Source organism: Penicillium bovifimosum, assembly GCF_028826915.1.
Source record: "Penicillium bovifimosum strain IBT 22155 chromosome Unknown utg000002l_segment0_segment0, whole genome shotgun sequence".
Lineage (NCBI taxonomy): Eukaryota > Fungi > Ascomycota > Eurotiomycetes > Eurotiales > Aspergillaceae > Penicillium > Penicillium bovifimosum.
In genome coordinates this window covers 3,083,951-3,099,240 of record NW_026622711.1, presented here as the reverse complement: position 1 = coordinate 3,099,240, position 15,290 = coordinate 3,083,951, and the positions used below count along the sequence as shown (strand labels likewise).

Sequence of the window (15,290 nt, the reverse complement as noted above, 5' to 3'; positions counted from 1 at the left end):
GGGATCGTGTTGCCCAGCTGGTCCTGGAGCGGGTGAGTACTGGATATCGATATTGTTGACTTTGTGTCTTTTGACTAACTGTAATTAGATCTACACCCCGGAAGTGAGCGTTGTCGAGGAGCTTGAGGAGAGCGTCCGCGGCGCCGGTGGATTCGGTAGCACCGGCGTTTAGGTCTCTATTTATGTGATACACAGCTGGGAATATGGCAAACAAAATTTAGATGGGCTTCGGAAGAAAAGGACCCAGTGATGATTGAATATCATGTTTGAATGAATGAAAATGTTAAAAAGAAGTGTTTCAATGCTTGACTCGATCAAATCTATGTACAGACCAAACTGGTGGTTGATATGAAAAAGGCCTCCGATCTGGTTCGTCTATGCCCTAACCCAATCTTGTATCATGATCCCTGTACCATGCAATGATGTCCGCCACATGCAAAAGGCCAGAAAAAAGAACAAATTCCCATCTACTGCAGCTCCTCGGGAAGATCATCTTTCCGCCAATCTATCGTCTCAAACTGAATCTTCGGCTCCCTCAAAAACCGCGTGTTCCTCACAAGCCTAACCTCAGCAGCCTTTGTCCTGCGCAAATACTCCCTCTTCGCCATTTCCTCTGCCGTCGCCTCCCCCTCCAGCGCAGGCACGGCAACCGCCAATTCCGCATCACGAGTCTCTAGCGTCCGTTCCAGGATACTATGCATACTCGACAAAACCTTAACGGTCGCCTTCGCCAACGGCAACTCCGTAGCTGCAACGCTGTCGGGCGAAACCCACGACTTGGTCGTGCGGAGCCCGTCGACGGCAGACACTGCCTCACTGAGTCGTGCGACGGTCAACGCCGCGAACATGTCGCCCGTCCCACTGAAGAAGCAGTCTAGTGCTGGCACGTCGATGCGGAATAGCCGCGGTGAGCCGTCAGAGCGCGTCGTGGAGCCGATTACCGTCAGGAAATTCTCTGGTGGTGGTGGGGTTGAGCTTGATTGGGTGAGTTTAAACAGTTGCACCGATGTGATAATTACATGTGGCACCGAGTAAATGCGGTGGATGGCTGTGATTGCTGCGGCGAGGGTGGCTGGGGAGGTTATTTTGATGCCGGAGAGGGTTCTGTATTGGTGTTAGTTGGGAGGTTGGCGGGTTGTATGTTTGGAATTGAGGCTTACTCGGCTTCAAACTGGTTGGGCAGAATTAGATCTGCGAAGGGGATGATTTTCTTGTAGGCTGGGACTACGTCGTCGTTGACATATAGACGGCCTTGGTCGCCCATGACGGGATCCAGGACTGATATTGTATCAGCGTCTGTACGTAGGGAAATAAACGGCACCACTTACCCCAGAAAAATGATCCTGGTTTCTTTTCTGCTTTCTGTTGCAGGTCAATGCCGATGGCGCCTACTGATTCCACGGCTGCCGCACTCGGGGCGTAACCCGATAGCATGACGTCGAAGTCTGTGAGATTACTCTGGCATAGGCCTTGGTAGAGGTCTGAGATTTCCTGGGCTGTCGCACGAGTCCCCTTGAATTGGCGATAGCCGGTATGGTTACCTATATTTACATATGAGTCGGTGTTGGATGGGCCAGAAGAGATTTGCCACGTACTGAAGTTCACAGTGTTCAAGGCGGCGACTTCGCAGCCTAGCGATTGCATGACGAATGTTGCCATGGAGTTTCCGACATGGCTGAAAGAAGTGTTAGCTATTCAGTCCGTCCAGTATGCTCTTTAGATATGGTCGAGTGGGTTATCAGATGGTCTGGTCACATACCCATAGACGACCTAGTGAAGTGTCAGTTTGGCATCCCACAGAGTAGGCGAGGTCACTTACATGGCTGGCTACAGCCAGAACCCTAGTCTCTGGCACCAATGAGTCCATGATATTGTATACAGTATGTGTAGTCCAATTGAGAAGATGAGTTCTCGTTATCTATGTCTCTGAGTCTTGTGTGGGGGAGGGGAATGTAATTTGCCGAAATTCCCGTGACCTAATTGGCTCCGAGAACCGAGTGCGTGAGATTGTATTCGCAGTTATTCGTTAAAGCATCTCGTGTTACATGAAGCGGGAGTATACTGACAATAGGATCAATTGTGTCTACATAGTACTCAATTCACGTCTGATCTCCTCAAATTTGATTGTGGAAATTGCCCCGTCCCACCAAGTTGCACCAACCAGCTTGAACCCGAAGGATCTGCAACGACTTGACCTCGTGTTACAAAATCTCCTTGCTTCAGGGCGACCGGATTTTTCTAGTCCCGAGCTCTGTTCTGTTTCTCAGTTGTTCCTTATAGTATTCTCAGTACTTCAGTCCCGGGTCTTAGTTACCTGTCCAGTCATACCCACAACCCGGTGAGGAGTAACCGAGTGACCTTGGAAGATGAAGCAGAGATGGAGAACAGATCAACAGTACATCTTTGTCTGACAGTGACTGGCCTCGGCTTGAGATCGGATCGACTCTATATAAAAGTCCCAGGCTCCAGCTATGAAGCTGTAGAGTCCCCTGAACAAAGTTCCACCGAACGGTCTAGTCCTCGGCTTCCAAGACAAGCTTGCTGTTTACGGTGTTAGCCGTGATTACCCGTGATTAGTGGTGATTGTTAGTGGCATTGGCATAAGCATGGACCATCAGTCCATCACTAATGGACTCAATGCCAAATTTCGACTGGCCTTACGGAACTCGGTCGTTCCTGCCCCGAAAGCACCTACTTTCTTTTAGGTTCTCGGCCCTTTCCTTCAATGTTTAATATCACGCAGTAAGTTGCTGGCTTGCTGCCCCGTGCTCGCATCTTCAACTTCATTTTTACTGGAAGCTGCGTTAGCTGCCCATCAGTTGCTCTTTCCACACTCATTTAGCCCACACAATGTCCGAATAAACCACCAAAGGGTTTCCCGTGTTCTTTGTTCTCATCAGCCACGGCCTCGTCACTCCTTAAAAAGACTGCGATCACGCACGTCTCACTCAGTCGTTTCAGATAACACTTGCACTTGCATGTTAGCCATGTCCATGTCTCGAGATCACCCGAGCCGACGGACCTGCATCAAAATGTCCCGTCCTTACCATCCCTACAATCTCCTAATCTTAATTACTATTTTCTGTCTATTACCCACAACATGGGCTCAAGCCCAACCACAGGAGCCCACATCAGCTTTGATTGCACGTCTGATCGACGTGCGATCAACCTGGGACCCGAGTGGATCGATCTTCGCAGAGCGTCGATCACCAGCAACACCTACTACAGAAGAAACAATAACCGTCCGTCGACGAACAATCGTCACAGCGACAACCTCAACCCCCTCAGGCATGCCCAAGCCATTCGACACACTCGCTTACGACTTCGCCGACGCACCAAGCTGTCTCGACTTCTTCAGCAAATGGCGCAGCAACGAAACAATAGCCAACTGCAACGCCATCTCCCTCCTCCTCGAGAACTCAAATGCATTCTTCCACACCCTCAACTCCGCCCCGGCGACATCCCGCATTCTTGATAAATCCTGTTCCGCAGATGTATCGCAATGCGCATCCATCATGACGGATCTCGCAGCGGATTTACTGAAAGCCGAAAACTGCGGCGAAGACTATGGAAAAGATAACTCGGTCGTCAAGGGCACGTACCGCGATCTAGTCGCTTACGAAGCGACGTATCGTGCTACTTGTCTCACCAGCCCGTCAACTAAGGACTATTGCTTCGTCGACGCGGTGTCGAACTCTACCTCACCCGACGACTACACCGTCTACTTCATGCCAATCGGTGTCCCGCTCAGCGAGGGCGCTGCGCCAACTTGTAACAAGTGTCTGAAGGCGACCATGGCGCTGTTCTCGCGCTGGGCAAAACGTGATGGCCAGCCGCTTGCTTCGACGTATGTTCCTTCGGCGAAGATTGTCAATGCGCACTGTGGTGCTGGCTTCGCTGCTACTAATATAACTGTTGGCTCGGAAGACGTTATGGCGGGGGCTGGTCTTACTGCTCCGCTGCCGAGTCTGGGAATTGCGGCAGTTTTGGGACTTGTCCCGTTGATGGGATTGTTTTGATCTACATATTTCTTTGATTTTATAATTGTTCATAGAGGCACCCTTTGTTCTTGTCCATCGTTTGGAATCCGGCTGCCCGAGCTTGGGTATGGCCATGATTCATGTCAGCGAGCGTGCTTTTGGCTTTCTGGTCTGATCGTCCGATCTGTATCTATTTTCAGTGACATTGTCCATATTACTCTGTACGTTATTCACTCTATTTCGTTCTCATGGTTGAGCTCGACTTGATTTGCTTCTACCGTTTCGTTCAGAGTCTAGCATTGCCTGCAAAAGTCGACGCAGAAAGACCCAATCATGAGATCAGTAGAAGCCGGTGCATAGCATCGGCACATCAACAAACATAGGTATGGAATACCTACACGTCTCAGAGGAAGTGGGAATAACAATCCCATACAAATATCCATAGTCAAATAATCACAGGCAAGATAGATGGAATCACATCCGAAATCATGAGTCGAGGTATAGACACAGTTACAGAGTCACGTATGACCGACCCAGCGAGAAACATACAGCAACAAATTAAATACAACGAAACGCTCAAAGACAAAACGAAAATCATATCATCAGCTCCGCCTCTGCATCCCATCCCCCATAGCAACCCCAACAAGACTCTGCGGCTCACCTCCAAAGCTCGCCCCAGGACTCGTCGGAACCGGCGACGCAGGACTCTGTGTCGCAGCATCCCTCTCCCGCTTAACCCGAATATACCCCAACTTCGCAAACCTCCCCACATGCGTCCAGAAATGACGACCAGCCGGATGCGCTGCAATCCGATCTAACAGATCAACCGTCGCTTCGCGTACAACCTGATCCGGATGGAAAAGTCCCATACTCACATAGAACAATCCAGCCTGGTTCTCCGGCGCCACGGTAAGCAACTGACAAATACCCGCGTAATCCTTGACGGCATGCGAGAGGGCGAGGTAAATCGATGCCGCTTCGGCGTGTGATAGTTTCAGAGCACGTAGCCGGTCGTGGTGGTGGTGGATATCTGGTCGTTGGATCGGACGTGCTGGGTAGTACATTGCGGCGATATCCTGGATGTAAGAGTAATAGGAGCGGGTATTTCGCCAGCCCTCGATGCGGGATACGGAGGCTGAGAGTTCGCGCTGTTTGGCGCCTTCGTCGGTCCAGACGTAGCCGTGGCCGCGGAGGGAGGTCGGGTCGGATGCGTCGCTTTGGTGGCCTGTTGGGCTATCCGGGGAGAGTTCTTCGCCGGGGCCGATGATGTATAGGTTTGAGGCGCCGTAGACGGCTTCTTCAAAGGCGGCGGCGACGCGGACGAATTTCGTTATGTAGGCGCGCCATTTGGCGCGGACGGCATTTTCACCGTGGCGTTGGCTGATGCTGCGGAGGATGTCTTCGATGAAGAGGGTGTCACCGGTTGGATCGGAGGATGTGGAGGTGGTGGGTGGGAGGAGGGAGTTTTGCTGTTGGAAGAAGAGGAGGCCTTCGGTTACCGGGGCTGGTTCGACGTGGCTGGAGATCTTGATGCGGCCTGTTGGTAGGTCGCATAAGACGTCCCACCATTCAGGGTGATTGGCGAATGTGGGGTTTGTGACGCCGGCTATGAAACCGGGGACTTGGAGGAGATCGTCGATTTTGGAAAGATCTGTGTAGGGGAAAGCGTGTCGGGTGAAGCCTCGGAGAATGCCGCCTGATGCGAGGGCGCAGGCTGCAAGGACTGCCTCGGCTACTTCTCCTGAAGGCCGGTTGTGGCCTAGGAAGACCACGCGCTTCTGGGTGAGGATGGCGTTGACGAGGACAATGATGGGGTGTGTGAATGGCCCGCTTGTTGTCAGATGGGGATGCGCTGGGAAAGCTTGTGGAGATGTGGCATGAGGCACGGCGAATGTTTGAATAAGCTTGATAAGGGAGAAGTCGCCAACGGTCTCTGGCCAAATCACTGTAGGAATTTTGACCGGAATGGGAATGTCATTGTAGACCACCTTTGACTCGAATTCGTGTGTATCCCGCGGTAGCGCGTATCGGCTCATTTTCTTTGGTGACGGTGGGCATTCGCCATTCTGGGCCTCTTCTTCCTCACGCTGGCGGATCATTTGTTCGAACTTCTCCAGGAACATATCCTTTGTGTTGCTAGATTGCAGGATGTGGCGCTCGAGTATCGACATCTTCGGCATTAACGAAAGATCCATGGCGTTGACAGCGTCATATAGAGTTGCCAGGGTTTCGGGATATGGTGATTTAAAATAATCCTCCAACGCTAGAAGGAGCAAGGGCTAGATACCACAGTCAGAATAGTCCGGATGATAGGGCCGGGGGAGCGTCGTTACTTTGTATATGTGGAGGAATGAATGTCTTGTACAGATGGCCATCGCCTTCACTACTGCACCTCTGTTCACCGTTAGCCCATAGAATGATCCGACAAGTAAAAATTCTGGGCATACCTTCGGACGGTGTTATCCTGCTTCGTATTGACCAAATTCAACACGTACATCAAGGGCGGCCCTTCACCACCCTCGTCATCGCTGCTATCGGGGTCATCGGAGGCCTCGCCGGGGTCATCGTCAGGAAGACCGGCACCCTCCTGATTCCCAATGTATTTTGACTTCCGCTTCTTCTTCTTCCCACCCGCTTCATTCGTCTCATCCTCGCCACTTGTGTCTTTGTGTAGGAAGAACATGGTCCAGTCCTGACTCCGCACATGGGTCTGATCCGGCAGCATCAGCTCCGCAAGCATGCTCTCGTCACCGCTGATTGCAGCGGGGTATTGGTGTTCCATGATTGGCCCCCGGTCAATATGGAAGGACGCAACCAGAATGTATTCCACATGGCGTTCCGGCGAGTCGAGGGGGTATTGCGCCTTGCAGCGGCGGGGTTTGAAGCTCGAGGCTGCATTCTCTGTGGATGTGCGTCTATAAGATCCGTGTGAGCTGCTGGGCGAGCGTCCAATGAAGGAGGCCGCAGGCGAGAGCCGAGGGAGACCACTAGTTTGGCGGTTATTCGAGGCGGAGAGGGAGTCGTTTGACGGTCGATATGGTAGTGTTGTTGCCATCTTTTCGGGAGGGATTAGGTTGGAACAATTGCGCTGGGCAAGGCTATGAGTTGACCTGCATACCTGGGCAAGCGGGCATGAAAAAACACAGTGTTAAGAGCCAATGATAACAATAAATTGAATCAATCGAGCAGGCCTAATTGTTCAGGGGTTAAGAGGGGTGTTAAGAAAAAGGACGATTTCTCCACAGTGGAGAGCCGATAAGGCGATAAGGCGATCCATGGAACTTTGGGCATCGAAACCTTGAAAAAGGAGATTGTGATGTATCAGTTTGTCTCCTTGCGATCTTGCATACGGAGATGGATCTCTTTTTGCAGCATCAGAATCTTAGAATCTATGTATCCAATTTCACCGACATCCACTCGCCGATGTACTGTGTAGTCTGGAGGATATTGAGGGTCCAGAATGTTTCCATGATCCATCCGAATATAGGCACTGGTAGATCTAGCAGCTCTTTTGGTAGATCCAAACCAGGAATCCAGAATATCTGCTATATCACTCTTGTAGGGATTAACCCTATACCCTAACAACCACCTACTCCTCCTCAGAACAAGCAAAAGACGACCCCACGATGTAGGATGAAGAAGAAACTTGTACTCCGTACATATTTGTCTGATGTGCCTGACGGGTACAAGGCGGTGGGAAGTGGCAGAACCATCTCGCTCTGGCGGGCCCGCGGGCCGCTTGTTTACATCGATAAGCAAAGCGTCATAGGCTGTTTACTATTGACACTTTCAGTCAACACCCCTTCCTCACTATGGTAGGAGTGGCTCTTGAGCTATATAACTGCTCATTTACGCTAACATGCAATGACTCAGGCCAACAACCCCACATTCAAACCGTCGCCGTTATCCTTCGGGTCGCCGAGGGCGTCTCCCTTCCGGCGACCGTCCACTCCCAACTCCCCGCCCTCAGCGACTCGCACAGGAGGCACGCCGGGGAGCTCGCCCAGTCGGGCTTATACCCCTATGGTATCGCCCAGCAAGCTCAATCAAACATACACAGTAGAAGATGGTGAATCACGTTCTCCAAAGAGCGAGCGGGAGCGGCCAATTCCGCAACCGGTCTTTAGCAGAGAGCTTTCTCCCTCGCCAACGAAAGGAGCGCGGTCGCCAAACAACACTTCACCAGCTTTGACGAACAGGACTGTTGGCTTTACTGGCGCAGCTAGCGATGCTGCTGGAAAGCTGCCGGCGCACCAAGTGAGGGAGATCAGAGAAGCTTTCCAGGTTCTCGATCGCGACAATGACGGACTGGTGAACAAGGATGATGTGATTGATGTGCTGACAACTCTGGGTATGTATGGAAGATATCTCTGCAAATTGACATGGAATACTAACCTAATCTTTCTCAATAGGCCAGGATTCTTCCCCATCTACGATCTCGCGCTTTTTCCCACCCGGAGCAGGCCAGACGATGAACTTCCCAACGTTCTTGAATACACTCTCCGAGCTTATGGCATCAATGTCGCCCTCCCAAGAGCTTCTCAATGCCCTTGCCGCTTTTGACGACGATGACAACGGGCAAATTGACGTGGCTGAACTACGTGATGCTCTACTCCACACTGTCCCAGAAGATGGAGGGAAACCCTTGACTGAGAAACAGATCGATGAAGTATTCAGTGGATTCACAGGGCGCCCAGCATTTGTTGGTCGAGGAGCAAAGTCAGGCGGTTTAGGCAAGAGAGGCGAGGTTTTCCAGTATCATGACTTTGTACGCAGTATTGTGGGTGGGGAGAATGGAAATAATGCGAAACGAGAGGGGGATGTAGCACATGTATGAATTGCGCTCATGGCTTTGGGCTCCAATTGAATTGGCGTTATGGGTGGCATATCTGATAACCTTTTGGCAGCACGCAGATTTCAATGCTGTAGGTAGGAGCAAAGTCGAACTATACACACCTTGTCATGGGAGATGAGATATAAGTGGCTATCAGACTAGCCAATATTCCTGGTATTAGCAACATCTTAACTAAGTCGTTCGATGTAGTGATGTTGGAAGTATGGCGTAGGAGGCTGCGCTCGGAGTGAACGGCTTCCGCATTTCATCGGCAGAAAAGCTCCAGCCACCGCGATCCGATACACTTCATTCCTGAACTGCCGCACGTCTTCTTCCATCTACCAAGGATGTCTGTCTGTGGCCCTCCAAGGCAGACTTGATTGCAGAAAATGGCCAAACCCCAGCCCTCCTGGGCCCTCGGGGCCTCGGAGCAAGACGCACCCGCGTCACCGCGAACCATGCGAACACTTCGAAAGATCCAATCCCACCAAGTGCTGTCGACTTCGAGCGCACTTATCGCACAGACCCAGAGCACCCGTCAAGTGGGCTCCAGTGGAGCTGGTTCTGAACCAGCGGCAAATCCTGGTGCTACAACACGAACCCGCGGACATCGTCGCGCTCGATCGAACAGCGATGCGGCTGCTCGAGAAGCCGCGGCAACACAACCTGCGACCCAGAGACGCCCTGCACGGAAAACAGGGTCGGGGATTGGGGTCAAAAGATCGCTTCTCGACGTTCTCTTGCGAGATGGGCCACAGAGTGCGAACCTCCACGAGGGACTCCGGGAGCTGAAATACCTCGTCTTATCCAGCAGAGTGGACGCAGATGGAGATGGCATGGTGAGAAGATTCGAGATTTGCTTTGAGACTGGGTAGTTAACCAATTATGACAGTCACCTTACCGTATCTACCTCTGGTTAATTCTTCTTGACGTTCCCGCGATGCCCACCGATGACTACCTTGCTCTTATCCACCGCGGCCGTTCTCCCGCCTATGCCAAAATCCGCAACGACACCTTCCGCACACTAGCTACAGACCCTCTCTTCAAACGTCGCGTCACTGAGGCAAGCTTAATCCGACTGCTCAATGCTGTGGCGTGGAAGCTTCACGACTCAAGGCCAAAACCACGATCTCGACCAACGTCATCTCGGCGCCGTGAGATGGAGCTGCTAGTGAATACACCACCCAGCATTATTGAGGAGTCCACTTTCGGTGGGGAGTTGGATAAGGTTAATAATGTCACTACAGCTGATTCACCCATGTACGTCCAGGGAATGAACGTCTTGTGTGCGCCATTCCTCTATGCTGCCCGGAGCGAGGTGGAAGCCTTTGCTCTGTTTCACTACTTTGTCACCCGCGAATGTCCAGGGTATATCCGTGGTGCCATGGATGGAGTCCACAAGGGCCTCCGTTTGGTCGACCGTTGCCTTGAGATTGTGGAGCCCAAGCTTGCAGCATATTTGTTCTCGAAGGGCATGCACGCTGAACTCTATGCCTTCCCGTCTGTATTGACACTGTGCGCTTGCACTCCTCCGTTGCCTGAGGTGTTGCATCTGTGGGACTTCCTATTTGCATATGGGCCACACCTAAACATTCTGTGCATTGTTGCCCAGTTGATCCGTATGCGGGACCAAATCTTTGAGAGTCCGAGGTAAGTCCAAGTCCTTTCGGATGTTGTCAACCAAAGCTGACTTGCGCTCAGCCCGAACAAAATCCTCCGCTCCTTCCCTCCCCTTGATGCAAAGGAAATCATTGCATTGACAGTTCTCTTGGTCCGGAAGATTCCCGAGGACCTTTATGCGGAGATGATCAACCATGCCAAATAGACATGGCTTGAGGTCTTTGATAGGTAATGACTAAAAGAGAAATTGGTGGCATACCACCTGGGCGTTAAACGGAGGTAATGATATGATTGCTTGCACCGAATGATAATGGTCACTGGATTACATGGGACTTGCCTTGACGAACAAGATACACGCTTGTCTGAATGAATTGATGATTGTACACAAATGTTTGATAGCTTTATGAAATGCACTTGAGTTGAGTCTCTGCCTTTCTTATTCTTTCGGAACATGCACATACATGTGCTGCCAACTGGTGAATGGGAGAAACCCCAACTTCCTCCGAAAGCACTCGCTACGCTTGCACTACCTCATAACACATTCTTCTAACAACAGGGATAGGCCGGCCAGGAGCTTGGTGCAGAGGAGTTTACGTGGGATATGAGATGAGAGGAGGAGTTAGGAATTGCGGTTCCAACAGATTAATAGAGTTTTTGATTGCTTGTTCTCACTCCAGTTCAAGCAACCTGCAAGGCGCATATCCATTGTTTGCTCTCCAATATAAGTATAGTCCTACCTGTACTTTACAACGAACCTATGCCTTACTCACCATATGTCCTCATCAATCATCCACACATCAAGTCAAAATCCAATGTTATCAACTTCAGCGGCATTTATTGTCCTCCTATCCGCTCTTCTAGGTTGGATATGGGGCAACAGACAGCGAAACCGCCACAGGAGGAGGATATCCAAAGACCCAGCGATATGTCACCAAATCATTGCCGGTAAAGCACAAAATCACGAACACCCAAACACCCTCTCGCCACACGAAGCGAGAGGCATCCCAAATGCGCATATCCGCATCGCCTTCGGAATCGACAACGCCTTCACCCGCACTGACCGTATCCAGGCCAGCAAATTCGTCAATAAAATCAAGCCCTTGATTAACCTCTCACCACAGGACTGGATTGGCGTATCCCAATTCGCCATAGCGACAACGAACCACTGGATCAACCATGGCTTCGACAGTTTTCACCAAGATAACCGCAGTGGCAGAATCCGCCTCAACATCACAAGTCTCGCGCAAATACTTTCCCTGAAAGTAATGCTATGGCTGATGTTCAACCTCAAGGACCAACGCCACATACAAGATGAAAGTCTCCTAAACCTAGCACAATCCATTAACCGAGTCTGGATATCCTCCAAGCTCAGCAGTGCAAACAACATATGCAGATTCGAAGATGACAAAAATCTCCAAACGTCTTTATTTGATATCTTCGGAAAGCACGATACACCCGAAGACAACCCGCTGAACCTGATACTACCTTCCTTCGAAACGACATGGCGCGTCGTCCTCCGCGCCTTCCTGGAACTCAGATTCGCGACTGGGACAAAGAATCCGCTATGGCGGGAGACGATGATCGCGTTTGCGCAACAGCCTAGCAAAGAGATGTTTGAACGCAGGTTGGCCTCCAGCATATCCAAGTCCGATTCGGAGTCACACCGGAAAACCGACCCAAATGAGCTCGTCGGTGCAGTTAGTGCCGAGGATATTGTCTGCGAAGCACTTAGACTGTATGTACCCACGAGGAGAGTCCGTAGGGCGTACCGGTCGTCGGGAATGGAGGTGTATGAGATTAGATCTGCTGATATTGAGGGGTGTCATCTGAGATCTGATATCTGGGGTTCTAAGGCAGAGGAATTTGATCCGAGGCGTTGGTGTTCATCGACGGCTGGGCAGAGAGCCTGTTATATGCCGTTTGGGCGTGCGCCTTTTGAATGTCCTGCTAAGCCGAATTTCGGGCCGAGGATGATTGGTGTTTTGGTTGGGTCTTTGTTGGGTGGTCTAGAGGGAGATGGGCTGGGGGATTGGAGTTTGGAGTGTGATGATATGGATGTGGTGGAGCGGATTGGGGGTGGGGGGAGGTTGTGTCCGCATAGGAATGCTTATGCGAAGGTTTTCTTGGTGCAGACTGCTTCTGGAGGGCTGTGAGATGGGAATATGGATGGAGTTCGTATTGGGGTTTCATCTTAGGTGAAAGGAAATCAAATCTGGCTTAGATTAGAGATAATTGGACGCTACCTATTGACATGGCCAAACGAGAAAGCAGCAAAGAATGAGCAGAAGGTATATGTACAACATAGCTTCGACACCATAGAATGCATCTGAACATGGAAGAGGTTGAATATTGGATGCATCTTGATATGGAACGAAATTATTCCCCGACATTGCCCGATGAATATCGCCATCCTCACGTTGAAGAAGTGATTGAGAGATTCTCCACAGACTTATTCAACCCAGACCCATCTATCACCAGCGGCTTAGAAGTATCAATAGCTCTGACCCGAGCAGTCATCTCATCGGCCCATGACCGATACACTCCCCTCTTGACCGGATCCACCACTGCGCCAAAGCCCTCATGTACTAGACCCGCGGCTGGCATTCCATCGATATCCGCATCTTGCATTGCGTGCGAAATAAGGTCAATCTTTACCCTAATCCGCGAGCCCAGGAACGTCAGGTTGTTGAATAGGATCAAGGCGCGCTGTGCGTCCTCGGCACTTTGCATAGTAGCCAAACCGCGGATGTGGCCGCTTTTCGTTGAATCCGTCGTCACTATGTTGCAGTGCTCGACAGTGCCCGCTGTTCGCAGAAGGTCTGTTAGGTCGGCACATGTAGTAGCCGGGTTCAAGTTCTCAAGCGTTAGGGTTCGCCGCTCGGGGTAAAAAGCCAGAGAGTGGGGATCTGGGCCTTTGAATCGGCACTTGTCCAGGTAAGAGCGCTGGTGGTTGGGCGCTGGTTGGTCTCCGTTTAGCGAGTGCATGGAGTGCGAGGGGTTCATCGGGTAGCCTGGCAACATGTTCCAATGCTGTTCGTAGGATGGGACGTTCATTACTGGGGATGGCGGGAAGCACTGAATAGACGGTGCGAGTGGGTCTGGCATCATGGGTATGAATGAGCGGGGTGGCATTGGCATGGGGGCCATCATTGGGCCATAATCTGGGAATGAGAATGGAGGTGTGGCGGGATGAGCAGATCTGGGGAGCGAGATTAGCTTGTCCAGGCGTGACGACGACTTGACTTACTCTGGGGAGACGGGTGACGGGGGCAGTGCCATACTGCCATGTCCTGATGGAGGCGTGGAGTATCCGGAGACGTAGCCAGACTGTATCATGGCTGGTGGACTTCTGGTAGGCCCGGCAATGGGCTTGGTGGGTGTGCTGGTTCGCGAAAGTGTGACGACCAGGCTTTGGCCGTCCCATCCATTAGTTGAAAGTCGATCTGTGATTTCGCGTAAGATAGAGGATAATTGAATGGGAGTTATCGATACATACGATACGTTCGCCAGGCCTCGTCTTCATTCTTGACTATGATTTGACCAAGTCCGGTGGGAAAGCCATGGCTATCATCGTACACTACTGCCTGGCGGATGTGCAGTGCAGTTTGGCGCACAAGATCCTTGAGTTCTTGCCAGCGGCAGTGAGGTGGAATCTGAGGTTTCCGTCAGCCTCTGCAGCCCATCGAAGTATCAACTCAACATCGAACTCACGCCCTGAAGAAACACGACAAATTCGTCCTCCGACCTGCGTGATCTGAGACGAGGCTTCTCACTACCAAGAAAAGGCATGGCTGCAAATATCTCGAGTGATGCGCCTCGATATTGTAGTGCCAAAAGCGTGCTAGCTCAAGATTGCGGACGTAGAATGGAGGAAAGACGTCGATGCAAATATCCCGGCCCGTCGGCGTTGTCAAACAGTCGGGGCTCGACTTGTCTAACCAGATGTTCGGTCGAGTCCACAACTTAGGCAATAGGTTGTACTCTCTGTCAGCAGGTCTGTGTTAGTTCAGGGTATATAAGTATGGTGATACCTTGGAGTTGCCTCTGGACCAGGGCAGTAGGTAACAACATCACAAAGTATCGAGCTGCAATCCTTGGGGAATTGAATCACACATACCGGCTTACCTTGCTTTTTGAATTTCTTAATTTGAAATGAATGCAACCCAACAAATTGATCCGACCGACACACTGCACAGAGAGAAAGAGATAAACCCCTCCACAAGCTGGACGAGCGACAAGCAGATTATAAAGGCCCAACAAAAACCTGGTCGGAACGCGTCGAGGTTTCACAAGAAGATGGTGATCTGATGTAGCCAATTAATATCTGAGCAATGATCCACGATGGTCATATTTCATGGCTTGCAAGTAGACAGCATGGGACCCAGAATACTGCACCATCTAGACGAATGGCGACGCCAAATGTGAAGCAGCAGCCAGTCATATCGAAGGACTGCACTTTGTGGGTTTCTCTTTGCTGCTGAGATATGTCATTTTCATCATGCTGGACTCAGCTCAGCCAAATGCCATCGAGCGGCTTTTCCGTCCCACCCCGAGATAGCTCCATTTTGAGAAGACTGTATGTGTAATAATCTCCCTATGCTTCCAGTAGGAGATATCAAATCTTTATCAAGTAGTATAGCCAGTGCACAGGCGGACCAGAAGCAAATCCCTCGAGAAATGCACTTGAATCGCGTTACACCGCTAGATCCGCATCGGTGATGCAGAGTGGCCATGCGTGGGGGTCTGTATTCATCACATTGGCTTGTCTCTTTGTTTTATTGTCAGATCGGACTAGAGAAACCCTTTAGAAAAAAGCAAAGATGGCAAATGGAAACCATTAAAGAAAGGAAGCCAGA

At 51.0% G+C, this 15,290-nt stretch overlaps 7 protein-coding genes across 7 annotated transcripts; 4 read left to right on the top strand and 3 right to left on the bottom strand.

Moving 5' to 3' along the window:
* Nucleotides 1-467: 467 nt before the first annotated feature.
* N7515_002362 (pyridoxal kinase) lies at nucleotides 468-1,867 on the bottom strand (the record flags this gene model as incomplete). Its single annotated transcript, XM_056663106.1, has 6 exons — nucleotides 468-1,104; nucleotides 1,161-1,278; nucleotides 1,329-1,541; nucleotides 1,596-1,675; nucleotides 1,760-1,770; nucleotides 1,820-1,867. 6 exons carry the CDS (start codon nucleotides 1,865-1,867, stop codon nucleotides 468-470), a joined length of 1,107 nt encoding a protein of 368 aa, XP_056525219.1.
* A 1,165-nt stretch (nucleotides 1,868-3,032) lies between these two features.
* N7515_002361 (uncharacterized protein) lies at nucleotides 3,033-4,019 on the top strand (the record flags this gene model as incomplete). Its single annotated transcript, XM_056663105.1, has 1 exon — nucleotides 3,033-4,019. The coding sequence occupies one exon, from the start codon at nucleotides 3,033-3,035 to the stop codon at nucleotides 4,017-4,019; it is 987 nt and encodes a 328-aa protein (XP_056525218.1).
* A 563-nt stretch (nucleotides 4,020-4,582) lies between these two features.
* Nucleotides 4,583-7,035, bottom strand: N7515_002360 (AFI1/MesA family protein; the record flags this gene model as incomplete). The annotated part of the gene is made up of 3 exons (XM_056663104.1): nucleotides 4,583-6,259; nucleotides 6,314-6,374; nucleotides 6,428-7,035. The coding sequence occupies 3 exons, from the start codon at nucleotides 7,033-7,035 to the stop codon at nucleotides 4,583-4,585; spliced, it is 2,346 nt and encodes a 781-aa protein (XP_056525217.1).
* Nucleotides 7,036-7,792: 757 nt separating this feature from the next.
* Nucleotides 7,793-8,817, top strand: N7515_002359 (uncharacterized protein; the record flags this gene model as incomplete). Its single annotated transcript, XM_056663103.1, has 3 exons — nucleotides 7,793-7,795; nucleotides 7,854-8,331; nucleotides 8,393-8,817. 3 exons carry the CDS (start codon nucleotides 7,793-7,795, stop codon nucleotides 8,815-8,817), a joined length of 906 nt encoding a protein of 301 aa, XP_056525216.1.
* A 386-nt stretch (nucleotides 8,818-9,203) lies between these two features.
* N7515_002358 (TBC domain-containing protein) lies at nucleotides 9,204-10,639 on the top strand (the record flags this gene model as incomplete). Its single annotated transcript, XM_056663102.1, has 3 exons — nucleotides 9,204-9,653; nucleotides 9,707-10,464; nucleotides 10,516-10,639. The coding sequence occupies 3 exons, from the start codon at nucleotides 9,204-9,206 to the stop codon at nucleotides 10,637-10,639; spliced, it is 1,332 nt and encodes a 443-aa protein (XP_056525215.1).
* Nucleotides 10,640-11,207: 568 nt separating this feature from the next.
* N7515_002357 (Cytochrome P450) lies at nucleotides 11,208-12,587 on the top strand (the record flags this gene model as incomplete). The annotated part of the gene is made up of 1 exon (XM_056663101.1): nucleotides 11,208-12,587. One exon carries the CDS (start codon nucleotides 11,208-11,210, stop codon nucleotides 12,585-12,587), a length of 1,380 nt encoding a protein of 459 aa, XP_056525214.1.
* Nucleotides 12,588-12,846: 259 nt separating this feature from the next.
* N7515_002356 (RNA-binding protein) lies at nucleotides 12,847-14,223 on the bottom strand (the record flags this gene model as incomplete). Its single annotated transcript, XM_056663100.1, has 4 exons — nucleotides 12,847-13,633; nucleotides 13,682-13,877; nucleotides 13,931-14,087; nucleotides 14,146-14,223. The coding sequence occupies 4 exons, from the start codon at nucleotides 14,221-14,223 to the stop codon at nucleotides 12,847-12,849; spliced, it is 1,218 nt and encodes a 405-aa protein (XP_056525213.1).
* Nucleotides 14,224-15,290: the final 1,067 nt, after the last annotated feature.